At 42.8% G+C, this 27,858-nt stretch overlaps 1 protein-coding gene across 3 annotated transcripts in view; it reads right to left on the bottom strand.

Moving 5' to 3' along the window:
• Positions 1–2,888: 2,888 nt before the first annotated feature.
• Positions 2,889–27,858, bottom strand: part of ARID1A (AT-rich interaction domain 1A) — a 122,454-nt gene continuing 97,484 nt past the window's right edge. For all 3 annotated transcript variants that reach the window (XM_081920482.1, XM_081920481.1, XM_081920480.1), the window contains 13 exons: positions 27,107–27,428; positions 25,385–25,530; positions 25,182–25,291; positions 17,729–17,938; positions 17,073–17,277; positions 12,203–12,335; positions 11,907–12,076; positions 11,617–11,758; positions 10,733–10,858; positions 10,531–10,627; positions 7,907–8,780; positions 7,122–7,252; positions 2,889–5,907 (listed from right to left, as the gene is read on the bottom strand). In XM_081920482.1, the coding sequence (XP_081776608.1) occupies positions 4,195–5,907; positions 7,122–7,252; positions 7,907–8,780; positions 10,531–10,627; positions 10,733–10,858; positions 11,617–11,758; positions 11,907–12,076; positions 12,203–12,335; positions 17,073–17,277; positions 17,729–17,938; positions 25,182–25,291; positions 25,385–25,530; positions 27,107–27,428 (4,379 nt within the window). In that variant the 3' untranslated portion in view covers positions 2,889–4,194. The remainder of the gene's footprint in view (positions 5,908–7,121; positions 7,253–7,906; positions 8,781–10,530; positions 10,628–10,732; positions 10,859–11,616; positions 11,759–11,906; positions 12,077–12,202; positions 12,336–17,072; positions 17,278–17,728; positions 17,939–25,181; positions 25,292–25,384; positions 25,531–27,106; positions 27,429–27,858) is intronic.

The raw sequence follows: 27,858 nt of genomic DNA, 5'->3' as shown, positions 1-27,858 counted from the left end.
GTTGACTACAAAAAGTTGGTCCAGAGCTTACAGTAGAAAAGCTAGGAAGTGGAGCACATAAAAGAGACAAGAGTGGTGTAGTAGACAGTGTTGAATGAAAATGAGGGAAACCAGAGCTCAAATCCTCTGTTCAGTTATCCTCTGTAGACCCCTGAACTTCACTGCCACTGACATTTGATGGCTTTAAAGAGGAGCAAATTCATGGATGGTGTCTTAATCATGGACTACAGGTTTTGACTGTTTTAGGGAAACTCCAAGTCCAAAACATGATACCAGTAAATACCAGTTGCTGGGGAACAACAATAGAAGAGTGTTGCTATTTTCATGCTCAGCTTGTGGGCTTTCCAACAGCATCTGGTTGGCAATTGTTGGATTATTTGATCCAGCAGAGACCTTCTTAACTTCTCTCAGCTGCATCAACTAAATAGGAAAGCTGGTATGCAACTCCCAGAACTCCTGAAAGGGAAGGATGCAAATATAATATATATTTTTTTGTTTTAAGCTAGATTTATCAAGGTCTTAGATATTCAATGAGCTTGAACAATTATCCTCTTTTTTTGCATGCAAGGTTTTGTTTTCATCCTCATGAAGTAGGAGGGAAATCTCTCTGCCTCTAAGGTAAGACTATATGGGTTGTAGCCAAGCCAACAAAGTTCTAATCAGAGTAGACCCATTGAAATCAATGGGCATAAGTTAGTCATGTCCATTCATTTCAATAAGCCTGTTTCTTAGTATGACTAACATTGGATACAACCCTATATTAATTTATTTAGTGACCTATCTTCTTCAGACCACTGTGTCTCAGAGGGGCTAACAATGTAAAATGCAAATAGCTTGGATCAACTAGACTAAGCTAGCTGCACTTACCCTCTGTTGAAATCTGTGGCACTTTAGCCACAAGTTTTAAGTTTTCACATTGATTTCAGTAAGGCCCAAATGTGACTAATTTGACAGTTTGGTACCTCTGTGCTATGGCTTTAGTTTAGAAATCAGAAATATGATGGCTTGCTCTGTATTGTATTTGTACTCAACCAAATATTTCTAACTATTTGAAATATTTCTAACAGTATTTGAAAATAATCCTTAATTTAATGTGTGCACTGGATGTGGTGATTGACAGAATGCTGCAACTGGATAACCCTCGTTTATGTTCCAGGTAATAATTTCATGACTGGACCTAACGGTCAGGGGTCCCTTTACCTTTACCTAATACAGTGGTACCTCGGGTTACATACGCTTCAGGTTACCGACTCCGCTAACCCAGAAATAGTACCTCAGGTTAAGAACTTTGCTTCAGGATGAGAACAGAAATTGTGCTCCGGCGGCGCGGCAGCAGCAGGAGGCCCCATTAGCTAAGTGGTCCTTCAGGTTAAGAACAGTTTCAGGTTAAGAACGGACCTCCGGAACGAATTAAATACTTAACCCGAGGTACCACTGTAATTTCTTATTCTAAAGCCTAAGAATTATCTACGCTTGACCACAGATGAAGACTCAAAGCTGAAACATGTCTGTCCAATTAAGCAAAGGAGTACCCATTTTTAATTGGCATGTGCAGAGTACAGGAGTGCTTTAGTAATATGTGTTTGCCATGTTTATTTCAGGTTATGGAATATTAAATATCTATTATTATGCTTTTAACTCCTTTTCAAGCACTTTATCCTTAACTCTCCTTTCCACCCCACATTGTACACTGTCTTTGCCTTGAGCACCATTTTCTGTCCTGGGTTCCTATGGGAGGAAAAGGGAGGGATATACACGGAGTATTTATTCTTAATAGTAATAGCGAGTAACTCAATGCGGCACTAAGCAGATTGCAGCATCAGCGCAAACATGTCTGCTTGCCTGAAGGAACAACCTGCCCTCTTCTCCCTTGTGTGCTGTTCTGGGGGTTCTCCTGACCTCCCAGAGCCATTTTGGGGAAACAAAAGGGGAGGAGGGGGAAAAGCTCCATTACTATTATATAGAAGGACAGAACACCAAATTTAGCTACCAATTCACAAAGCTCTGTTAATACTGGCTTCACAGAGTTATGTAAATTTATAGCAGCTTTTAACCTGGAAAAGTGCTTTACTGTATTTCTTGTTGCTCTTTATCATGGGTAGGCAAATTAAAGCTTGAGGGACCGTCCGCGGCCCAATCGCCTTCTCAATCTGGCCCGCGGACAGTCCTGGAATCAGCGTATTTTTACATGAATAGAACGTGTCATTTTATTTAAAATGCATCTCTGGATTATTTGTGGGGCCTGCCTGGTGTTTTTACATGAGTAGAATGTGTGCTTTTATATAAAACGCATCTCTGGGTTATTTGTGGGCATAGGAATTCATTCGTTTTTCCCCTTCAAAATATAGTCTGCCCCCCCCCCACAAGGTCTGAGGGCAGTGGACCAGCCCTCTGCTGAAAAAGTTTGCTGATCCCTGCTCTTTATGAAAGTTTCTTATTACCATTTCCAACAGGGTCAAAGAAACACAGAACTAGGAGTGAGGGAGATAGATTTATCCATATATTCTGTATTTTTTACCTGCCATTACCCACTTTTTCAACACCTGTAGATGTCATGAACAGGATTGATTTATAAATTCTTAGCAACATGGCAGGCACACTTTGGGGCCCTCAGGCAGGAGGTGTTTAAAGTTAAGGTAAAAACTCTTCCAAAATCAAGAACTGCTTACTTTTCTAATCTTCAAAGCAACAACTGTTTCCTGATTTTAAAACAGAAATCCCACGTATTTCCCTTTGGAAGTGGGCAGTCTCTTCCTTTAACCCAGGAGTCTTTTTTTTCTTTTTAGAAATGCAATTTACATTTATGAAATCAATCCAAATTAGAAGTGTGGATGATCCCACTAGGCGGCCTTTTGGGCCATTCAAAAATGAAAACCCTCACAAACATCTTACCAAGATTTAATGTACATTTATTCTTAACACGTGGAACATATAGTATAAAGATTTCATACTGAATAAATGATATTCATTAAGCCAAAAAAGGAAAAAAGGGAGGAATTTACATCAAGTTTTTTTTTTAGCTACATCGTCTGAAATACAAATATGCAGAATTCATCACTGAAAAATCTCAATTGTGTTTCTTCATCAGGAACTTCAACTGAACCTAGAACTTTTTCACACCTCGATTAGAAAGAAAAACAAAAAACAAAAAAACCCCAGGAAAAATAAAACTATAAGTTGATTGGCTGCTGAGACAGCAATGACTTTATACACAGAGACCTGTACAGCATCCTCCAGAGAGAGAAAGAGAGAGAGAAATAGAGAAAGAGAAAGAGAGAGAGAGAGAGAGATGTCTGGCAAGAGATTAAATAATTGGTGTCTCGCTTTTGCAGGTCATCAACTCGTTTAACTCGTCATACTATAAAGGGGTGCAGGGAGAAGGGGAACAAAACTGCAAGGAGTCTGAGGGCATGTGCAATGTACAACGTCATATATATATACACACGTGGCAGCCATGAGGCTGCAGCTAAAGGTTAAAACCAGTTCTAAGAGGTGATCTCAGGGTTATTCATACAATCAAGGAGGAAGAGAGAAAGAGGTCAGGGTGTTGTAGGTTCACACATGATACTTTGGGGGAAAAGCCTTTTTTTCTCCTCAACATTAACTAAAAACATTTTTAAAAACTACAGCTTGCTGCTGATCCAGCTTTTTTTCTTCTTCAATGTGAGACATTATTACAGTATGTTTACAGTTTAAGGTGTACAGTACATGAAGTTCTACACTCTACTGCACAGGCCTCCATTGGACAAGGTCTGTTAACAACTGGTAGCTTCTTGGTTCCTGCAAGATTGTGAATGTACAACGATAAACCACACAAGAGTTCAGCAGTCACTTTTTTTGTCCTTCAGAGTTTACCATTAAAAACAGTTATGAAAGTAGCGCCTGTTGATGCGGTAACAGGACAAAGTTGTTTTCCCCAAACTCACTGTAAACAACAGCAACTTTGGTTAAAATAAAAAAAGTCTTTTTTTTTAAATGTAGGCAGAACTTTGTCTCCTTGAACAGGGGTTTAGGACAGATCTGAAGGGCAGAGGTGAGGGAAGGGGGAATATCTTTTTCCCCAAGGTAGAAGCAGGACAGCGCAGGGCAGACAGTGGATTCTGAGGTGGTTTTGCATAAATAAAGGGCAACAATCAGTTTCTAAGTCCTCCACTCACACACACGCACACAGGGGGTATAGGCATCCCACGGCTGTCATGACTGGCCAATTAAAAACAGTACATCACAAATAACTTGTGAAACCAACGAGTTCATCAGAGGTGACACGGAGATGTCCAACAGCCGTGACTCATATAGCGTGAACTCAGAGTGGTTCTCGTCCACTTTGGCCAGGGCGAGCAGCGCTCGAGCTGCCCGACGCATCATGTCCACACTGGTCGGCTCAAAGGGAGGGTTCTGCATGTGCATCAAACTGGCTTGGCTCTGTTGAAACTGAGTGGCTGCCAGGCTGTCCTCCAAGAAGCCTAACAAGTTGCCAATGCTGCCCTTCTGCACAGCAATGGCTCTAGCTGCCAAGCTGTCGCCCTGCGCCAAGTTGGCCAGTAGTACCACAGCCATCTCCCGGCACACCGGGTTCTTTCGGTCACTAAGGAAACGCACCATGGTGCTGTAGAGTTTCTCCAAGCGACTGAAGGGTGGCGTTGCAAGGATCAAATCCACATTGTTATCCTGGATGCTGAGTTTACTGAGGGTTTCCAAAACCAGTCTTTGAGGGGAGAGGACAGCATTAGGCCCCAGGGTTGGAAAAGGATCTTGGGCTTCTGCTGAAGGACACACTGCCCAATGGAGGAGTCCATCTAGGATAGGCAAACAGATGCTCTCGGGGTATGGTGAAAGGTCCAGCTGGCCAGAGATGTTGGCCAATGTGACCAAAGTGTTTTCACGCAGCATCTCCAAGCAGTCCCACCACCACTCTACTTTGTTGCAGCTCACTCCTTGGTCCTGCTCCTCTTCTTTCTCATATGTCAGTGGTGCCTGTTTGCGTTCTGGATGCTTATGGTGCAGGAGAATCAGTTTCCCTAAGATCAGCAGCAGACCAGGGTGTTTAGACATCTCAAAGTCATTGCCTGGAACAAATGATAAACTCCTGATGATGTTAGACACACAGATGCAACGTTTAGACAACGAATCCTGCCAGTCTAGAAGCGTGCAGAGGGGCGTCTCGTCTTTACTGTGAGGTTCGTCCTCCAGGATTTGTATGTTTCTGTGGCTCTGAGCTGGACTAATGCCAAATGGGAATTTACCGCTTTCCTTTGCCACCTCCACATTTCTTACTCCCTCCTCCTCTGCCAATGAGCTGGGTCGTGCTGAAAGCATGTCGTCCATGGTAGCCGTTATCCTTTTCTCTGGAGGACTGTCAGATGGAGGGGGAACTCCCTCTCGGGTGACTGGGTTGCTCTCAGCTACAGAATGTTTTCGCAAAATAGAGTTGCAAGGAGCTCGCTTGTGAGTCAACGACAGCTCCATTTTGCTTTCAAAGTGGGTTTGAATGTGTTCAGTGGTGTCTCCCCCACCAATCCGCCAGTGCAGCAGCCCGCTCTCAAATTCCTGTACCCGGCCAAGTTTGTCAGAATAATCTACCACAAATGGGTCATTCTTCTGCACTATCTTGACTGGAAGCTTGTCAAATTTACTGACTAGCTTTTCCTCGTTGCTCTCAAGAGGCGCTGTGGCTTTATTTGCAAAGGCAGCCTCCTCCTCCCCTTCTTCTTCCTCCTCACAGTTAGGACTCTGTGGCTCCTCTTTATCCCCCTCTTCAGGAGGAGGACTCGAAGATTTGCTGACCCTCTCAGGATCCAATAGTGTTCTTTGCCCTGGATCTCCCACCTCATATTCCTTCAGGATTCCAAATATTTCTATCAGGCATCGTCGGAAATATTCCACTAGTAGCTCCAACAACCCCGGCAGCTGCAAGGGAACAGAACATGAAATAAGAAAGTGCAACATTTTCTTGCCCCTGAAGACAACTTTGGCCCAATTCAGACATAATGCCAAATCATAGTTCTCTCTCCCGTTTGCGTCAAAACCACATATTGTCATTACATCCAAACTGGAAAACTGCTTGAAAACCATGTTCAAACCTTTGTTTACAATTTTGGTTTGCACTTGCCCTAGAAACCAGGGTTTTACCATAGTTTGAATGACAAGTGCAAGCCATAGTTTGCCAGTTCAGACATGATGGAAAAATATGGCTTGCTGCAAACAAATAAGGGAGGGTAACAATCGCAGGACCCAATGGAAAAAGTAAGTGCACAAGTTCTAGGTTCATTCATGTAGCACCTAATCATAGTTTTATGTTACATCTGAGCCTAGTTGCAAACCTGTAAGTTGAAATGCATATGCTAAAATACAATAAAAACTTTCAATGTTAGTCTGTTGCACTAAAACCAGAGTGTCTTGAACAACCTTTAAAGAGTCAACAAATTTAATATAGCTTTTATGAATAAATGCCCTGTATATCAGGACCTCTGATAAAGTGGACTAAGGCTTTTGTGGACTAATGCCCCAAGTAAATTGTTTGGGTCTTTGTATTTATCAACTCGCAAATCCTAACCCTAGTAGGTCCTGGGCTGCGGTGTTGTTATTGTTATTGTTGTTTTGTCTTATCTACTCTTCACCATGTTTGTGAACCTCCCTGATTGTTTGTGAACCGCCCTGAGACCTCCGGGTATAGGGGGGTGTATAAATTGAAATAATAATAATAATAATAATAATAATAATAATAATAATAATAATAATGCCCAGCACTTAAAATTTCACTAATAAGAAAAAAATGTGTGCACTTACAGTTAACATTATGCACAGATACAGATACCAGTTAAGTAATGCAAATTTGTCTAGATTTACATACTTTATATAACTTTGTTACTTCTAGTCATACAGAGGGACAAGAAGCAAAGACAGGAAACCATATGGCCTGATTTCTGGAAGCCCTATCCACCCCCAAAGCCTAATATTTCAGCTGTAAGGACATTAAATGATTCTCAAGACGCTGAATTCCACACTATGCAGAATACACACAGCCCAAACTTTAGTCACATTTCTATGTTAATTTTTTGCTCATGTCTTTCAATTGCACTTTTAAATTTCAAAAGCCCTGTCTCCTGGAGGTGTCAACTCACCTGGCTAAGGTTGAAGGTCATTATGCTGTTGTCATCATACAGCAGAATGTTTATGGTATCCAAAGCCCACGTACTTTCAGCCAGTAACCCAGATTTCAGAGACATCATTACTCTCCAAGCTTCAGGTGTTCCTGCAACATAGAAATACATTTGAAGCAATTTGAACTCCCAGAATGAAATGAAACTAAACCTGTCCCTGAATCCTGCTTTCTACATTGTACAAGAATCAAAAGCAAGTCACCCAGCCAGGTGGACTGGACTTGAATTCTCAATCCATAAAAAATCACCCTTGCACAAATCTAAGAAAGCTCTTGCATGGCTCCCAATGATTTCCATTAGGTTTGCAAAATTCCCTGTGGATTGCATCCAGCACATGAAGGGATACTAGACATAACCACAGCAACCAAGACCATCTATTTCCAATCTAAGAGTCCTTTCCCTCATAATAATGTAGAACTGAGGAACTCCAGGCTTGACAACCCTCATTGGCCCGTCTCTGCCCATGACACACCCCTCATTGGCTCTGCTCTGTGTCCTCCTCTAGTGAACTTACCTGGTTGGAATGGGCCCTTGAATTGTAATAATACCTCTTGCTTGCCTGGATGGAGTGGTGTGTGTCCAACCCCCACCCCCCGGATGTGTGGTCCCTGGAAGATTGCCCACAAGTGACTGCAGCCCCTCAGGCTGAAAAAGGTTCCAAATTTCTGCATGATACACCAAAGGGTGTCTTGTGGTCTGGCACACACCACTCTCCCATCAACTCAATGGAATGAAAGCTCAATTACCAATATCTTTTGTGGTCAGACGTCGTCTTTGTTTCATCACAGGCTGTGTAGCTTCCACTGATCCAGGTGGGAATGTGATGTCCCGTCGTATCATAGGAGGTTGTACAGCTGCTGGTGTTATATGCGAGGCAGGGACAGGAGGCCCCGCCTTTTGCATCTTCATTCCTGAGTGCAGGAATGGAGATTTACTTGGAGAGGTGCGGTTTTCCACCGGTCTGGGAAGAGGTGCTGGACTAGATACCTGAGGAATGTGATTCTGCATGCTGGGTTGGGTCTGGTAGTTGGGCTGGGGCGGCCTTGTCATTGGAGGCACAGGGGCAGAGGGCCCATAAGGAGGCTGGCGGTTTCCATGAGAAGGCCACGGTCCTTCGTGATTAACCCTCTGATCCGGATGTAGCATTTCATCTGTTCGATTCACTCCATGATATGCAGGACCCTGGGGTGCAGAACCAGTACTCTGCCGGTTGGGATAGCTGTAGCTCATCTCGTTACGCCCTTGCCACATGGTGCCTTGCTGTGGGCCCTCTGGAGTGGACTGTATGGGCCCACCCATCATTTGAGGAGCAATATTCTGCTGTGTGCTAGAGCCTGGGGGAGCAGAGACCCTCTCTCTGACAAACTGGAATGGGAACTGGTTCTGTGGCCCAGCAGCAGGTCGGCGATCTGTGGCAGGGTATGTGTTCGGATACTGGTTATAGATTTCCTGCTGTGAAGAAGGCTGAGCAGTTTGCTGCTGGCTTGGTTGTTGGGTTTGTGCCGGAGGCAGCTGCTGTTGAGCCTGTCCCTGGCCTGTGCTGTACGGTACATTGTACAGTTCCCCTTCGTGTCGTTTGGCTGGGGGGCCATAGTTGCCATCCATCGGTCGCTTATAATTCTGGAAAGAAAACAAAAGCTGGCAATTCATAAGTGGCTCTCATTCTAAGAGATTATGGGCAGGAACCTACAGCATTCACAGAACAGCATGAAGTCATCAGTTTCCTCTCATCCTACTCAGAACTGTTCTCTGGTGTACCAGGGTTTGGTACTAGAAGCTTCAAACCTGATTATCTCCTTGTCCAAAACGAACAGCTGTACTCTGTTTACAGAATATGTTGTATATCTGGTTCAGGCTGGAAGAGGTTTTCAATAAAGTACATTGAAAGCTAACCTTATTTTGCCTACCTCTCTTGCTGTATACAGGGCTATATCAAGGCACTTTGGAGATGGCCATGGTTTCCCTTACATACTAGGCGGGGGAAACACAAACACTATCAAGTCTAAGACTGGGGACTGGATGCAATTTAACATGATGCTGGTTTTCATAAGCCTTGCTCACCAGGGCCCACTGTACTCGATAACATCAGTAACTGCAAATTTGGCTACAGCCACATGGCTCCAGACAGTAGAAATGATTTGTGGCAAGGGGTCTGTGGCAAGATAAGAGTGTGCAGAGTTATGCCAAAAATAAAAAGAGTAAAAGGTGCCCACTGCAAACAGCTGGTTAAGCTTCTATAACAGGGCTTTTATTATTAATATTTCAACCTTCAAGTATCCTGCTATGGTAACATTATTAAGGCAAAGCTATAAGAATATTCAAATCCTGGATTTTTTGGTTATAGACCACGCTTTACAACTGTAAACACCTTCTCATCCAAGTGAGACATAATTATATTCCAGCTTTGAATTCAAGTAAGAAGATAGGAGTCATATATACTGCCAAGACTGAAAGAGAACCCTGTACACAAAATTACGCTGTGATTATGTATATTAAGAAATACAGAAACTGAATTCTATACAAAAGGGAGATCTTTGAGGGGTGGACACCTATCCTAAATTTCCTGAACTACGATTTGATTTCGCTCAGCTACATTTTAAGATAATTTTTTACCTTACCACACCAAATTTTTTATTGATAAGAAATACATTGGAAAAGAAGAAACAAGTAGCAGTGCTTGATTTAACACAGAACACAACTACTTTATAATATGATCATAGGAAATCAAGAAAGCATAAAACAGCGCAGCTACATAAGAACATGATATAATTATAAACAAGCCTTTTACATATGTAGCTTAAGTATGTATACAAACTCAATGAGAAGTGTAAGCTTGCTTTTGCAGGATAATATCAGTTATATTATGTCTAATTTGAGAAAAAGAAACTTTCATCTCATCAATACAAAGAAGTGTTTCTCTTTTCCAGGCTTCTTCAACCTCGGCCCTCCAGATGTTTTTGGCCTACAACTCCCATGATCCCTAGCTAGCAGGACCAGTGATCAGGGATGGTGGGAATTGTAGTCCCAAAACATCTGGAGGGCCGAGGCTGAGGAAGCCTGCATCTTTTTGATCTTTCATATTTGTCAGAGCTGAAAATCTCTGTTCACAACAATATGTTGCAGAGCCAATAATCTTGAATAGAGGCATGGATACGGTTTCTGTTTGTAAACCCCCCCAATATTTTGATACAATACTACACTGAAATATTCAAATGTTTATTTTATTTTCCTTGAATCTTCCCGCCGCACATGCCACTCCTTTTGAGAACCACTGAACTAAGCCATTACTATCCTTCCCTTCTGTGGCTGCTCATAGGTCGCAACCACCACAATCTTTATCAGTTGAATTGCAAAACCTCAGGGAGCTCACCTGCTGTTGTGGCTGATATAGGGTGGTTTGTTGGCTAGGAAAGGGGCTGCTGGAGGATGTACCTTGAGTGGGAAATTGATTGCCATAGGAATCATGTCTGCAGAAAAGATGAAAGTATTAGTTTTCTTCCCAGATGCACAGAACACCATGGAATTCTATTGTGACTGTATTGCTGACACAACAGAGGCATACTGGAACCTACCGCTGCTGTGGCTGCTGAGGATATCGGCTTGGGGAGTACATCCCTGAATCAGGAGTGGAAGGCATGATGTTGGGCTGGGGTGTTCCGGTTCCTAAATTGGTTTCAGGTCCCATTCCAGCTTCAGTCCTGAAGGAAAGCACAGCACACCCTCACACTATAAGCAATTCTAGCCCTCATCTACAAAGAAATAATCTAACACGGGATGGGGAGCCTGTAGCCCTCCAGATGTTTTTGGACTCCAAACTCCCATTATCCCCAGTCAGCATGGCCAGGGATGGTGAGAGTTGTAGTCCAACATCTGGAGGGCTACTGTTTCCCCATACTTGACCTAACAGCACAATCACCACTGCAAATAAATATAATGCATGTTACAGAACCAGGGCTCTCTTTGCCTTCTGCAGTTCTGTACAATCTTGTACATTTTGTATAGAATTTTAAATTTCTCATTCCTTGTAGAATTTCTAGTCCTCATTGTCTGACAAGGTGGGGTGGTGCTCATGCAAGGCTCCATAGTTCAGGAAACAGAGTCCAGCCATCACCTCATCTGTCACATTTTCTAGTCCTGTTCCACTAACACCACAATCCTTCAAAGCCTGCCTTGCCCATATCCAGCCCTCCTGCCACTTACATACTCCTGAAAAAACATATTCACCTGTAAACCCAAACCTGAGACACATAAATTCTGTGAAAACTGATATTTCTGGGAGAAAAATGCTGTGTTCATTTAGCAAATATTTGCATAACTGTGATTTGCTTGGTATAGGAACATAGGGTCTGTATCTGTTTTCATTTTTGAGAACTGCCTTGTTCTAGGGGAAAGGTGGGATGGATGGATAAATCAATCAATCAATAATAGAATCAATGCATTGAGGGTGAATACTCACCTCACTCTCTCATAAGGGCTATAAGGATAATGCTGCCTCTGCCCCATGGCCATATTAGTCATCCCTGGACCTGTAGCACGATTATAAGGATCACCCATACCACTGTTGGGGCCCTGCCCTGAGGACATAAAGGGATCACTTCCTGAAAGTGGAGAAAGGAAACCATCAATCTTCAGCAGGAAGACATGAAGCTATATTGGACATAAATTAAAGCTATTTTGTTCCAAAGCCCCTTTCATGGGATTAGAGAGTTTAATGGCTCTGTGGTATAGTATGAAAGATAACATCACCTTTTCTCATACTGCCATATGGATCCTTTGTTTCATAGGACATGCGACCCATCATGTCAGAAGTATTCATGCTGGGCTGGTACCCTGGGTTTGGAGTCATGGAGTTCCTCTTCTGGAAAGTAGGGTCACTGCCATCGGGAAAGGTGTCCTGAAGGCCTACTGAGTTACTCCTGAGCCAACAAAAGGAGGAACTGTTTTAACATGGACGTCAATCAATGCAATCTATTAGAAAAGCCACGGCCAGGCACAGCAGCCTTTAGGCATTTGTCAGTAGTAGGAAGTTGACTGCGGAATACCTGATGCCTTGCAAGGGGGGCATTTGACTGTGTGGCGTAGATGCAGGAGTTGGGGGCTTCAAGTCTCCTCCTTCTGCCATGGAGCTACTGGTGGACTGAGGTGTCTGAGGGCCCTGCATGGAGCCTGAACCAGCTGCAAGTAGAGAAGAGAGGTATCAGCTCCATGGTAAATAGAAGCTATTAAGAAAAAACCTTGAAGGATTTTATAGCAATGCAAACTCTCAAAGGTAGTAATTCTTGAACAGGGAAGTGCGACTTCCTGAAATCCTAGGATATATTGGGAGTCAATGGTCATCATTTTTATAACAGAACTTGCTCTTTCCTACACACCATAATGCCTGTGACTATTAACCCAAATTTGCTAGGCTTAACTGAAAGGTGCTGTGAACTAGCCCACAAAATAGTCTCCTAGGAGAAACAATGTTCTGTACTGCATCTTTAGGCAGGGAGGCAATTCCGCATCAGTATGGTCCAGTTTTGCACATGACCAAGAAATGCATGTTGATGGCAGATTAAACACCCAACTCCTAGTTCAAGCGCCTAAAGTAAAAGGTTCTAAAAGCACAGCACAGGGCATCTCCATTGGAGCCTTCCCAGGAAGTCCAAGAAAAATTCTTCTATAGAAGGCTAAGGAAAAGGTATCAAGCAGCTACTCTGGACCGTTCGACACTGGAAACTGTCTGAAAATCCAGGTATACAATATCAAAAAGCCAGCTGTGCAGTTTATTGAGTTCTGCTGTTCCAGGCCAACCACAGCCTCTAATGGTGCCATCTCTCAGATTTATACACTCCTAGCAGCTAGCGAAAGCCAAACTCTTAATTAAGGTTTCCATTAGTTACCATTTTCGGCACTGATATCCCTTGCCTCAGCCTTGCAAGTTGATGAGTCATTTCAGCTATTCATTAAAATCCTCTAGAGGTCAGCTACAGGTCATGTTTGTTTACGCCCCACCTTCCTGGCACCCTCTCCCTCTGCTCCGCTGCTCCCTCCCAGTCTGGGGACATCTCCTGAGAAGGAAGGGCAGAGGCAAGCCCAGCAGGGAGCTTCATTCATAACCCCTCCCCTCACACCCTCTCCCCATTCATTAGCCTTTCAGCTCCATTCCGTTCCCCTGGGAATCCAACAAGCAAAGTCGCTGCTGCATTCTAATACACTGACATCAGCAGGAAGAGGTTTCGAGACATTCCCTGTGTCGCTGCCATTTGTTGTTCGTCCCCACCCCCTGCTGTCCCTCCCAACTCACAAATTTACAAACTGCTGGAGGGATGCCAATTCCATACACTGTGAATTCAAGCCTAACTGGCTGCACTTCCCAGGGCACATGTTGCCAGCCATTCATTCATAACCAGGAGCCAAAAAAAGCTGAAAGGGATTGGGGAAGGGAGGGGGAATCGTGGAGGGGAGAGAAAGAACAAGCTTATGCTGTAGCAGTCCAGGAGGCAGCATCTAACACACTACTTGTGCAGCACTGTAAGGAGGAGTTTAGCACCACAAATGCTTTAAGGAGAGTGGTAAAGCAAATCAGGACCTAGCACCACAAACCCACACACAATAAATAGGGGGGTTTTACTGGCTGGAGAACCCTGGCATCTTCCACAAGCGAGCTATTTGCTGTAACTGCAAGTTTACCCCTTCAGATATACCCCTAAGTGCACAGATCAGCCCCATACAACCACAGGAACATGGCTTTTTCCAGCCACAAGCATTAGCTTTTCAACAGAAGCCAACAGAAACCAAAGCAACACAGGACATTTAGTTAAAAGAGGCCTGCAGGTAAATCAGCCAAGAGCCAGTTTTTGGAGCTGTACACCTCTTAAAGGGGTAATAAGTTCTATGGTAGCATCTCACGGCAACTACAAGGAATACTGCGGCACTTTGGAGATTAACAGCATTATTGCAATGTAAATGTTCAATGGTTTCCTGTCCCACTACAGTTTTTGGTCAACACAGCAAAAATGAGCTGGTTTGTTATTCCCAATTAATGTACTTATGAGTTTTTAAATTCATATGCAGCCTCACCCTTCAAACAAACTTTCCTGGAGAGGCTTTACAATAAAAATGCAATAAGAAGCTGTATACAATAAATGCAGCAAATGAAACCTACAACCATTATTTTTGAGGTGGTGGGTTAGGGATGATGGGTTTTATCCAACTGAGTTCTAGAGCAGACCTATTGTAATTAATGGACCTTAGTTTGTAATGTGCATTAATTTCAATTGATCCACCCTGAACAGAACTAGGACTGGATATAACCCTATGAAACCGTAATGTTGACAGCCAAAATGACACCTGTATCCCTGATGCCTCCATCACATAATTTGCCACAGGGGCATCCCCTCATTCATGTGGTGTGGGATAGATAGCGTGTCTCTTGGATACTCCAAGCAACATGTCACCACACCTTCTCACAACAACAAAAATTACTGTCCAGGAGGTTCAGGTTCAAATGATGCTGTTGCTATGCATCCTCTCCACTACTTTTACTCAGAATAAGCAGCCACAGTATTTGAATATGAAAAGGATTCACACTGCAGAGAGCAGAAGACTGGAAGGATATCCATTTGCTCAAGAGAAGGGGAACAAAGCAGCAGGAAAACGGTAGGTACAGATCCTATGATGTCTATCTCAAATTCCCACCATGTCCTCTTCCAGCAATGGATTTCAGACTGGGTCACCAGCAGGGAGCAAGAGCACATCACTACTCTCAGTGATATTTTTACTGAATCCCAGCTAGTGCATTCAGCAACCGAACAGTATTGGACTGCTCAAATATACAGAATGATTCCAAATGAGGGACTATTGTTTCGTGGAATAGTACGTCTTCATTGTACAGCAGGGGGGTGAGGAACATGATCTGGTCAGAGTTCTGGATCCTGAGTTCTGCCACCTCTGGCTGCCCTACTCTGACAGGCATGCCATCACCATGATATTAGGTGATCCATTTTTCCTTTGCAAGGAGGCTTGGACTCAAGCTGCACAGCAAACGCAGATCCCAGTCAATCCAATTGGGGCTTGAAGTGAATGCCAACCAGCTGATTGTGACTTTAAGCCACACTTTTAGCAGGGACTGGCTCTGCTTGGGAACTCCCATGTCGAAACAATCCCAGCAGAGCTTGTATTTGGCATCCAATTTAAAATATGATGAATACAAGTCCCATTTGCCAAGGAACAAGAAGGAACTCATTCAAAGGCTCCTGGTTGTTCCTCTGTAGTATTTATCTACCTCACACATGACATATACGATGCCAGGTTTGGAGCGAGTGGATGTGGCTTGAGGGGAACAGTCTCACAGGTCAAATTAAGACTCTTGTAGGCACCAATTAGATTTGAGGACCAAAGGTCCCAGGATCAACCTGTGACATCTTTAGTCAAAGGGATCATGTAGCAGGTAATGGGAAAGTTCTCATCTGACATCCTGAAAAGCCACTGCCAGCCAGAGATGACAACACTGGATTTGATGGACAAATCACCTGATCTTATGTAACACAACTCCTAATACATTTTTGGTTGGCCGCTGGATGTCATTCCTATTTGATACGTCAGCCCCCAAAACCTCTGACGTGTCAACTGTTCTCCATCATGCTGCTGTGAAGGAACTTACTTCAGAATGTAGCTACAGGCATACAGTGCTGCCTTGTCACAATTCTTTAATATGCCCCCCCAATCGATTTCCACAACCATGATAGTAACACAGTGGCCGTGCTTGCAAGTCATGTTAAACCATGGTTTACTGAGCAGTAAGGAGCCACTGTAAGCCTTGGGCTCACATTCCCACCTTCTCCCCCCACATATGGCCAGGAGTATAATAGATTATCAAAGTTCTGAGAAATTTTCACGAAACAAGGATTGGTCAGCATAAGTAAAAAATAAAAGCAAAAGAACTTCAATCACAGCAGTGTTTACCTTAAGAAAAAGCAGTGCTTACCTTCACAGTGAAGGGGTGGGGGAGAAAGAAAAACATTTTTTTTACAGTGCCCAATTTGTAGTGGATATTAGTCTTTTTTTAAAAAAATTCAAGTATATGGATTAGAGCTCTTCAAACATTAAGACAGCTAGTATGTTGAAGAACATTAATACAGCAGAAGCAGTGTATTTAAGCCAACTGTTAGTCTTGGTTCCATTTTTCTCGCACGAGTCCTACCCTTCACTGCAACAATCCCAGGCTGCTAGAAAAGTCACAGCTATGTGGTTTGCAGAGATACAATGAGTACCACAGGACTACTAACAGAAAAAAGACATTTAGCACACATCATATTTGGCCCATTCAGTTGAGCAGCATGTTGTGATTCTACAGGCAGCTGTGTAAGGACACAACATTATATGTAAGAAGTGAATGATATGTTGAAACCAGGTCTTCTCAAGTTCTAGATCAGATACCAAAATTTTTGATCCAAACCATGAACCCATGAGAAATCTGCAACGTATCAGCACTAAATCTATCATTCCAGCCTTATAAAGCATACTTTTGGGTTCTAAAAAACAAGGTGTCAAATTTGAGATATACAGCAAGACGTTTTCAAGTCCTAAGCGAACAACAGAAAGAAAAGTCAACTGTTTCTACATCAGTGTATAATCCCAACATGCCATCCTTTATCTGAAAGAGCTACCCTGCCTGGAGCAGGCAAAAGCCACCTCCAGTTCTCAATGAGGCTCTAACACCTTTACAAATGCAGAAAGGCTTCCTAGATAAATCACATTTGTAAATATGCCTTATAAAAATATATAACTGCCACAGTTCCACATTCTGGTAGAATAAGGACCCTGTTGAGCAACTGTGATATATCCATACAGGGTGTGGCCTACTAGACCCTGATCTAGACATTGCAAGACAGGATGAATTCAACACTTCAGAAGTCAAAGTTGACTCACCTGGAGATGGAGGCTGTATTTTGGGTTGTGACTTCTTTGAATCAGTTGCAAAGATGTCTGGGGGAGGATCTTCTCCTCGCTCAATCTTACACTCAAAGGCATAGAGACACTGGATGTACTGCTTCTTCAGAGAGCTAGCTGCACTGCTGGAGGTACCCACATTCAAATTGGTTGCTAACTCACGCCATTTCTTGTTTTTGTTAACCTGCACAAAGCCAGAAGAGCCAACTTTTAAATCCAAGTCACATCTCCTTTCTAAAGCATGCCACAGGCAAAGTGATACCCTTCTCAAGCAGTGTTTAGGAAAGTAAGGAAACTCAAATACAAATCACCAGTTTCCTTTCTCATAACAAAGGATTTATAAAAAAGCAATAAGCAATTTATTGTCCATCTTAGGGGGGGGGGGAATATAAAAACACAAGTTCAAGAGGGGAGGGAGCACTAACAGTAGTATTACTAACCCAAACTGATGTAGTAATGTGAATAAAAAAACTGAATCAACCTATCAAGAATTCTGCTTATCAGGGCAGGGAATTTATGAATTAGATGTGGCCTTGTGCATCCATCCAGGGTTAATAAGATACATAAACGTGTGTTGTGTGTAAGACGGACCTGAGAAAGGGAATCTTAACAGATACAAGCTTAAGTTAACTCACTTGAGTCAGCCCTCCAATCTCCTTCACAGAGACATAGAGCCGATACAGGTCTAGGGGTTTCCGGCCCACAGCTGGAAGATTGGTCATGCCCATTGCTTTCTCTTCAGTGAAAGCCAAATAGCGATCTACCCACATCTTTCTTTCTGGCTCACCACCCAGCTCATATAGTTTAGTAATCTTTTCATTTGTAGTAGTAGAGGAGCTGGATTTCTAGAGAAAAAAGAGAGAGGAAGAAGCACATTAATTTAAAAGCAATCTGAGAAAAGGTAGGTTTTCGGATATCACCACATAATGCAGGGAGAAAAGCAATGACACCATTCTGATGTAGGCGCACCCACCCTACTTCAGTCTAAGTACATTGTGGAAATCTAGGTTAACATCAGTTGTACAATAATTACAAATTGGTCCTTTACTGCAAAGATGACACTGACACTGCAGTTTAGTAACATCCAGGTTTCATTACTGCAGTGCATTATATGTACAGCTGTCTCTCTGAAAACTTCACAACTATTTCAGAATATGATAGCCAGGTCATTAACTAGTCATGAATCTAGCCAGTATGGTGTAGTGGTTAAGAGTGGTAGTCTTGTAATCTGGTGAACCTGGTTCGCATCACCGCTCCTCCACATGTAGTTCCTGGGCTAGTCACACTTCTCTGAAGTCTCTCAGCCTCACTCACCTCACAGAGTGTTTGTTGTGGGGGAGGAGGGGAAAGGAGATATTGTTAGCTGTTTTGAGACTCCTTAGGGTAGTGATAAAGCGGGATATCAATTCCAAACTCTTCTTCTTTTATCTTTTGGAATCAACACATTACATCCATATTCAAATACCTTTGTGGTCTTCAAGTTTGTTTCTGGGTACAATTCAAAGGGCTGGTCTTAATTTATAAAGCCCTACATCATCTGGCACCATGGTACCCTAAGGGCTGCCTGCTCTTATATGAACCTGCTCAGCAGCTGAGCCATCAACAAGCTTTCTTGGATGTACTTATCTCCAGAGGTTATGCAGGTTGCTACTAGACAGTGGACCATGCCCAAATGATGCAACTCCACCTGATGAATATATGTCTAGCCTCTTTTTAAATCTTTTAGACTTGAAATGAATTCTGTCCTCATCCATGCATTTGTTGATTAATTACTCTGAATTCATATTAATTAGCTTTCTGTTTCCATTATTGTTGTTTTATTGTAGTCTCATTGTTTAATTTGAATTAATCTCGATTTTCTGCTTTATTTGATGGCTACTAAAAGTGCCTTGAATTTTCTTTTTATAATGCTAGTTATTGATGTGCTGATACTGTATTTGCTGCTCTGTTTACCAATACAGGATTTTGGTTAATTTGTTCGTTTGGTTATTTTTGTCAGCCACTTTGCATGGGGAGGGGGCAGGTTGCAGAAAGGCAGTACAGGAAAAATTAAATAAATAAAATTGCATGTATGCTAAATACAAACTAAAACACTGTAAAAACAAGTCTTAGAAACAAATGTAAAAAAAGTGTTAACCCTAGAAACTATGTTCAAGCAGTACAACTTATGAAATAAAGCTGATTACAGAAGTATGGTGCATCTAAAGATGGCTGAGATCCTATGAAAGTTTAATTTCAGTACAAATGTGCCAGAAAAATGAAGTATAATCATCTAGATTCAAGTCTTGCTGGTTACAGTGATTATGCAACAAGTGAATAGCCAATAAAATAAAAAGCCAATATAATGGGCTCCAGCAGAAGTTCAGACATTATCTTTATGGGTGTTGAAAGAGAAATATAATATTTACAAACAAAACGTCACAGGAGTTTTGGGAAAGCTGCAGCCTCATTGAATCCTTACAGAGAAGAAGCCTGGACTCACCAGTGAATTTCCTTTCATAAACCACAGAAATGGGTATGCCAAATAGTAAAACTTTCTCAGAATTGTAAGGCATGGCCCTATTTAAATTGTCCCTCACGCAGCTCCCAGAAGAATCAAGATGCTATGAAGAGCACTCTTCAGTAAACACATATTGTATGTTTCTGAAATGCAGGCTGCTGAATTGTAAGTTCACATACAAGAAGGAGAAGGGCCAGCATCTATGAACTGGTGCAGACAAACACATTCACTGGTATGTCCAACTTCTCTCACAAACATCAGATCTTCTGGCAGTAAAGGAACTAGTTAACATTTCTGGTCTCTCACTGCAAAAAGGCTTGGTAATGAAGAACACCAACCTGGTGTTAAAAGACCAGTCAAAGCAAGTTCAGTAACACTGTGTGAGAATCCCAAAATATTCTGTCTTTGAGCAAAGAAGCAATAATGGAAACAAGTCAATGAAGAGAAACTAGCAACACAACCATTCAGTAAAGAGACAACCAAGGAACTAAGAGATCTGTAGTAAAAGCAGGAGGTTATAAAGATGGTAGAACTTCATTAAAAAGCATGAAATATGGATGTAGGTCAGCCCAGTATTATCTGAATATAGTTGTACACAGGCCAGAAGGAAAACCTCTTGACAATGACAAACTGGCCTGGGGAAGAAGTAAGGATTTAGACAGAAAGAGAAGCTCCACTGTTGCTAAGAGTCTGTAAGAGATGTAGGAAACATCAGGGGTGAAAAACGGAACACCCACATCCAGATGTCTCCTAATTCTGTTAGCCAACTTCTCTTTGGAGGAGCAAACTACATGCACTATGTCACAGCAATAGTGTGAGACACAGTGCTTGCACAGCTTTGAGTTTTAAAATAGAAAGAAGGGGGTGTTAATATAACTTTCAAGCAACTGATCAATGATAGTATGCAGATTTTTCCAAGTCTGGAAGCACATGACCTGTTGCCATATACTTTGAGATGTAAGGATGAATACCTCTTTGCACTCCCACCATGTATCAGGCTAGTGGCCACCATCCAAGCAGCTGTTTTGCTGGTGGCCCCCAAGCTCTGGAATCTGTTACCAATGAACTGTTAAAATATCTCTCTTCAGGCAAGCCTTTTATTATTAAGATGTTTCTTTAATACTAGCTGTCCATTTTTTAATCTGTCACTGTTACAACACTGTATTGTTATTACTGTCATTTTATTTTTCTGGAAGGGTAACCTGCTTTCACAACTATTGTTGAAAATGAATATACAAGTCAGATAATCATAGAATCATAGAGTTGGAAGAGACCACAAGGGCCATCGAGTCCAACCCCCTGCCAAGCAGGAAACACCATCAGAGCACTCCTGACATATGGTTGTCAAGCCTCTGCTTAAAGACCTCCAAAGAAGGAGACTCCACCACACTCCTTGGCAGCAAATTCCACTGTCAAACAGCTCTTACTGTCAGGAAGTTCTTCCTAATGTTTAGGTGGAATCTTCTTTCTTGTAGTTTGGAACCATTGCTCCGTGTCCGCTTCTCTGGAGCAGCAGAAAACAACCTTTCTCCCTCCTCTATGTGACATCCTTTTATATATTTGAACATGGCTATCATATCACCCCTTAACCTCCTCTTCTCCAGGCTAAACATGCCCAGCTCCCTTAGCCATTCCTCATAAGGCATCGTTTCCAGGCCTTTGACTATTTTGGTTCCAGTTTGTCAGTGTCCTTCTTGAACTGTGGTGCCCAGAACTGGACACAGTACTCCAGGTGAGGTCTGACCAGAGCAGAATACAGTGGCACTATTACTTCCCTTGATCTAGATGCTATACTCCTATTGATGCAGCCCAGAATTGCATTGGCTTTTTTAGCTGCTGCGTCACACTGTTGGCTCATGTCAAGTTTGTGGTCAACCAAGACTCCTAGATCCTTTTCACATGTACTGCTCTCAAGCCAGGTGTCACCCATCTTGTATTTGTGCCTCTCATTTTTTTTGCCCAAGTGCAATACTTTACATTTCTCCCTGTTAAAATTCATCTTGTTTGTTTTGGCCCAGTTCTCTAATCTGTCAAGGTCGTTTTGAAGTGTGATCCTTTCCTCTGGGGTGTTAGCCACCCCTCCCAGTTTGGTGTCATCTGCAAATTTGACTAGGATGCCCTTGAGTCCATCATCCAAGTCGTTGATAAAGATGTTGAATAAGACCGAGCCCAAGACAGAACCCTGTGGCACCCCACTAGTCACTCTTCTCCAGGATGAAGAGGAACCATTGATGAGCACCCTTTGGGTTCGGTCAGCCAGCCAGTTACAAATCCACTGAGTGGTAGCATAGTCAAGACCGCATTTTACCAGCTTCCTTAGAAGAATATCATGGGGCACCTTGTCAAATGCCTTGCTGAAATCAAGGTAGGCTACATCCACTGCGTTCCCTTCATCTACCAGGCTTGTAATTCTGTCAAAAAACGAGATCAGGTTTGTCTGACATGACTTATTTTTCAGAAATCCATGCTGACTATTGGTGATCACAGCATTCCTTTCTAGGTGCTCACAGACTGTTTGCTTAATGATCTGCTCCAGAATCTTCCCTGGTATTGATGTCAGACTGACTGGGCGGTAACTATTTGGGTCCTCTCTTTTCCCCTTTTTGAAAATAGGGACAACATTTGCCCTCCTCCAGTCTGCCGGGACTTCGCCTGTTCTCCAGGAATTCTCAAAGATGACTGCCAGTGGTTCTGAGATAAATAGTCGCAAGTCTTGGATCAGCATTAGTTAAAGTGAAAGGCATTTCACCAAACAAAGGCAATGAAAGAAGACTTTAGGACAAACTAAAGTTAGACAACTAGTGGTCAAAGTTGCTTCCTTTGTCAGGGTCAGAATCCTCAAGATAACTTTGCTGTCTATGCAAGTTCCCAGCCAAAGAAGTTGGTAATCAGTTTTGATAATGTTCCTTTGGGGCTCCTAAGATGTATCAAGTCGAACCCATATGGCATTCTAGCCACTACCTAGACCAGGGGTCTGCAACCTTTAAGACAAAAAGAGCCACTTGGACCCGTTTCCGAAGGAAAAAAAAACTGGGAGCCGCAAAACTCGTCATTATAAAAATAACTTTTTTGTCACCTTTTTTATTATTTCTTTGTTTGACCCCTCAGAATTACTCCTCCTCATAGAAATAAACGCTAAATTAACAAGTTACCTTTTTGTGTGTGTGTGTGTATGTGTTCTTCACTCCCCTTCAAAACAGTGTCCAGCGTACATGCCCCTTACAATGTAGCGGGCGGGTTGGCGGGAAGGTGACGTTGGGACAGTGCGTGACTAACGCACGCACCGCCCCATGCGATGTCACAGTCAGTACAGCGCCCGCCACAGTGGGGAGTGTCGGGGCGCACAATGCGCCTCCTCCCCTCGCTAGTATCCACCCCAGAGCCGCGGCAAAGGTGTAAAAGAGCCACATGCGGCTCCGGAGCCACGGGTTGCAGACCCCTGACCTAGACAGATTGTTCTTCTCTTACTTTTCTCCCACTGCAGGAAGATTGTACTGCAGAAGAAAAGGCAACAGCTGCCCCAGGAAAAACAGGGAATTATTTCATTTAAGAGACAGGGAAGGTTCATTTGATCCAACATATGAGAGGATCACTCTCCCCAGTGAATTTTAGACTAGTTGAACAAACATTAGGGGGGGGGAGTTTAATGGGACTAGGTAATGGTCCAATTGTCTGAGCATTAAGAAAATGTAAGAAAAATTTCTTTGTGAAATGTACACTGAATTTTTGCATTAGTCCCTTTCCTTATGGCTCCAACCTCAAACACTTGGAACTGCAGTCTTTAAAGCAGAAAGCTGTGGGAGGTACCAGGTAATCAAAGTCTAAGAGCAGTTTGAGTTTAAAGGAACCAGGCTTATTTGCCACAGAGTTGAAAACAGACCCTATCTAGCTTAGTAAAGATCAATGAAGCTAACTTGCTTAGCTATGTCAGTATTTTGCTACGAGGAAGTCTGAAGGGTACAAGGAAGACTCTCTGAAGCACTAACTATGAGGCTCCTTGTTTAGTACTACAACAGCACTACTGTAGTTAGATCTGGACTGAGAAAAAGAACAAAGCTTTATTAAACTGCTCTACTATTCCTTTACTATTCCTCTACTTTGTTGCAATTAAAAATAACAAAGGTATGGGGAGAATCCTGCAAGGCTTTTTGGCACCAGGATGACAACCTCCTGGCCACTGCCCTATTTGATACAATTGACAAATTGAGTTAGGATCCCATATAAAGAGTTGTTAACCTTACAAGTAGGTTGCTACTGTAGAACATTGAAGAAGCTAATTCTCTAAGAACCAAATGTCTGGCAGAAGAAAAATATAAAATCACTGCATTTCCCTTATCATTAAAATTAACATTTGAGGGTTATAATAATCCTTGAGGGAAATATATCTCTATTCCAGATTGGTGAAAGTTGAGGCGCCAATGTAACATGTAATATGAATGAGACATTCTGCATAGAATTGTCCAAGGCCACATCTACTTGGGCTGGCGCAGATGTAAAATCAGAATATGAGCAGGCCACAGATACGATGTGCTTCCTACCCCTTATCTACTCTGGAGCCAACTCTCTCTTTCTTCCTTAACCACAGTTAAAGTGTTTTGGTGACACAAACAGTAACTACAGTTTCCACTTAATAAGGATTTCAAACCCTGTTTGCAATAGCTCTTTTTGAATCCCACCCTCTATGATACATCATCAGAAGAAGAACTATACACTAATTCAGGTTGGCACTGAGGGACATATTGGAAATTTTGCCATTTTTTAAAAACAAAAACAAATAAAAGTTATAAATCAGGTCCTAAAGACACAGAAGATGCATGAAGCTCTGGGGTCCGAGCATCCACAAATACTTTTTTAAAAAATTCTCGCACAGCATCTTGTCATTTAGATCTAATCAAATATAATTGCTTCTGATATTATAATAAACACTGCTACAAAGCTCTCATGGGGGAAGACTGTTGACTCCCATAACTAGAAATACATTTCTGTGCATCTTTGAAAGCTGATCCCACATAACCTGGCATGTGGTTGGCCATTCTACACACTAGAAATATAGACTAAATGCGTAAGATACTCTACTCTTAATTCCACAGAGAATGTCCAATAACGCAACAGAATGCAAGCAAAGGATAGAATAAAGTGCTTTGGAGTGAAAAGCTTTGTATAGCTGGAGAGCTCTTCATGCCTTAGGGCCATGATTTATTGGAGGTAAACCCCAGGCAAGAGGTACAATACACATTACTTTAAAAAGGAGAATATTACGCAGGCATAGTCTAAGTGTGTTCCAGGCACAATCCAACAAGCTTCAAAGAACCCCATAAATGCTTACGTGTTCTCTGAATTTGCACAAACAAGTGCCTCATTTGGCAATCATATGAAGTTGGTAGTGCAGCTCTCTACAAGGAAATGATGTTGTTCAGCAACAATATGGGTGGTAAAACAAGAAAAGCCTCATACTTTCAACATAACCAAATCACATAAGATAGAGTCAAATGCACACTAATAAAATCCAGGATCACATTTCTTTAAAAACCAGTGCTGACAAACTACCTCCCAATATCTGCAGCAGCTACAGAAAACTTTTTTTTTACCTTCGACTTGGATTCAGTTTTGGGGGTTCCATCTGCCTTATTGTTCATTTTGGGAGCTGGTGTTAATTTAACATCCCCGAGTCCCATCATCTCAGGACTTGCAGCCATCCCTAGAGAGTCAAACACCAACATGAAAATGTTTTTCAGCTTGCCACTCAAAAACACAAAGAACTTGGGCAGAACGACTGGGTACAGCATCTTACCTGCAGAATTGTTGGCCATATTCCCACCCATTGGATATGGTGGGCCCTGGGGATTGAGCATGCCAGCCATGCTATTTATTCCTTGGCCATAGGGAGGCCCAGTTCCCATCATGCCTCCTTGGTTAATATGGGGATAACCAGATGGCCTAAAAACAACACAACTATATTAGAAATAGTCAACTGTGTACATTACCAACGAGCACTTGGCTAATAATGTGATTTTTCTTGATTAAACTCCCTACACAAACAGGTAGACTAAAGAGATCTTTCTCCATAGTGGGCATTCCTTAGTGTATCTCTGACTTGCTGTGTGGGTGAAAAAGTGAGACTCAGATCTGGGCTACTGAGGCAAGTTCAGCTCTTCTAAGGTTTTGAGTCCTTTTAGCATCAAGATACAGGTGGCAACCATTTTGTGCGGGGGTTCCATTCCTGGCCCCCATGTGCATCGGTGGAATGCATTAAAGTGCACCCCACCCCATTCCATCCTCATTTTGCCTTCTTCCAGGTTGAAAAGGACCCACCCATTGGCGACCACTTGTCAACTGGACACGCCTAAAATTGGCACAGCCCTCTTCTCCAAGCTTCTCAATACTGTGTATATTGCTCACTGAGTATACATGCTCCAGATGCAACTGAAGCAGAGGCCTTCCCAATACATGAGGAAAGAAACCCACCCCACTTATTTTATTGTCTCTTCCAGGTAACGTTGGACAGCAGAAAAATGAATTCCATTATAATCCAACAGAAGACACTACCCACCCCATCTGCCTTCCCTAACCCCCACTGGTTGTCAGTTTGTTTCCAGACCCAAATTAAGGTCTGATATTAGTACCAGATTGGCCCGAATATAAGCCACACTCCCCCCCCCCCCAAATTCTGACCGTGAAAAGTTGAAGTGTGGCTTATATTCGCAACCTTACAAAAATGATCCAGTGTGCAGCTAGAAGCACAGCAATGTGGTGCCCACTCCGCACATAGTCTCAAGGCTAGGAAGGGAGAGAGCAGGGAAGGGAAGGGGAAAGGCCGCTGGCAACGCAGCGTGCCTCCCCCACCCCCGCCCAGAATGCAGCCAGGAGCGCGAGGCAAACAGCGCCAGGAGCATGGCAAAGCAGTGCCCGCCCCACGAATAGTCCCCCGTCCTCTCCCCCAAGGCCGGGAAGGGAGAAAGCAAGGAAGGAAGTGGCTTTAGGAGAGTATTGTCTCTCCCCCCCGACTTGAATACGGTATTTAACCATGACTTAGGCCCCAAATGTGTCCTTCCCACAACCCCTCTCTGGTGTTAAGATCAGCAGGGGGCGGGGGCGCCTTGGTAGTTCTGTGCCCTCAGAAGCCTAGAGGATGGTATCCCGTGAGAGAGGCTCATCTGTGGCAGCCCCTAAATTGTGGAATTTCCTCCCCACAAAGATGTGTCTGGCATCTTTATTATGCAGTTTCTGCTGTAAGATGAAGATATACCTCTTTACTCTGGCCTGCGACACTTGATATTATATATACAAATACAGATGTTTAGTTCCACCCTATTCTTTTGGAGTGTTTTGGTAATAATTCAGTGCCAGTATCTGAGACTGCCTTTGCCTTTTCTGTATTGCAAATAGGGTGACTAACAGTATTTTACTCTGGATTTAGGGAAGTCTATTATGACTTATTTAAAGAGGTATTGTTTTAAAGAGCTGAAATTCTAGGAAATTCTGTTACAGAGGTAAGGGGTCCCCCATGGCTTACCTATTCTGGATTGAGTTGACAGCAGCAGCATGCATAGCAGCAGCAGCAGCAGCAGCTTCTTGTGCTTTCCTGCCACCTGGTGGAGGACACATCCCAGTCCCTACTTGGGGAGGCATGTTTGCCATGTTGGGTCCATAGGGCCTATTCCCCATGGCAGCATGGCTCAATCCTCTCCCTGGAGGAAGCCCAGGATAGGGTGGTACACCAGTTTGACCATGAATCTGACTCCCTGCTCCCATTGGGTTCATGGTTCCTCCCATTCCTGGACTTGGGTAATTTGCATTGGGCATAGCATTGTAGTTTGGCTGCCTGGGATATCCACCTACAGAGAAAAGGGGAGCATGATCAGTAAGACTAAAGAATATCCTGGCAATTCTTGCATTTGCATCTTGAGCCTGCATATTACAAGGGAAGATAAAAGACGGGAGAATGTTGGCTTCACAAAATAGTGTCCTAATGTTAATCTATTCCACATCAGTTCTTTCTTTCTTTCTTTCTTTCTTTCTTTCTTTCTTTCTTTCTTTCTTTCTTTCTTTCTTTCTTTCTTTCTTTCTTTCTTTCTTTCTTTCTTTCTCTTTCTTTCTTTCTTTCTTTCTTTCTTTCTCTCTCTCTCTCTCTCTCTCTCTCTCTTTCTCACACACACACACACACACACACACCACAGCCACATTGCAATATCAACCACAAAGCAGTACCCACATTATGTGGAATCTTTCCATGGATCATCCCACCAGAGATCTCATAACTAAGTT

The sequence above is a fragment of the Podarcis melisellensis genome, assembly GCF_964234715.1.
Source record: "Podarcis melisellensis genome assembly, chromosome: 8".
NCBI classification, from domain to species: Eukaryota; Metazoa; Chordata; class Lepidosauria; order Squamata; family Lacertidae; genus Podarcis; species Podarcis melisellensis.
Note: the sequence above shows the minus strand (reverse complement) of the source record. Positions and strands in the feature narration are given on the sequence as shown.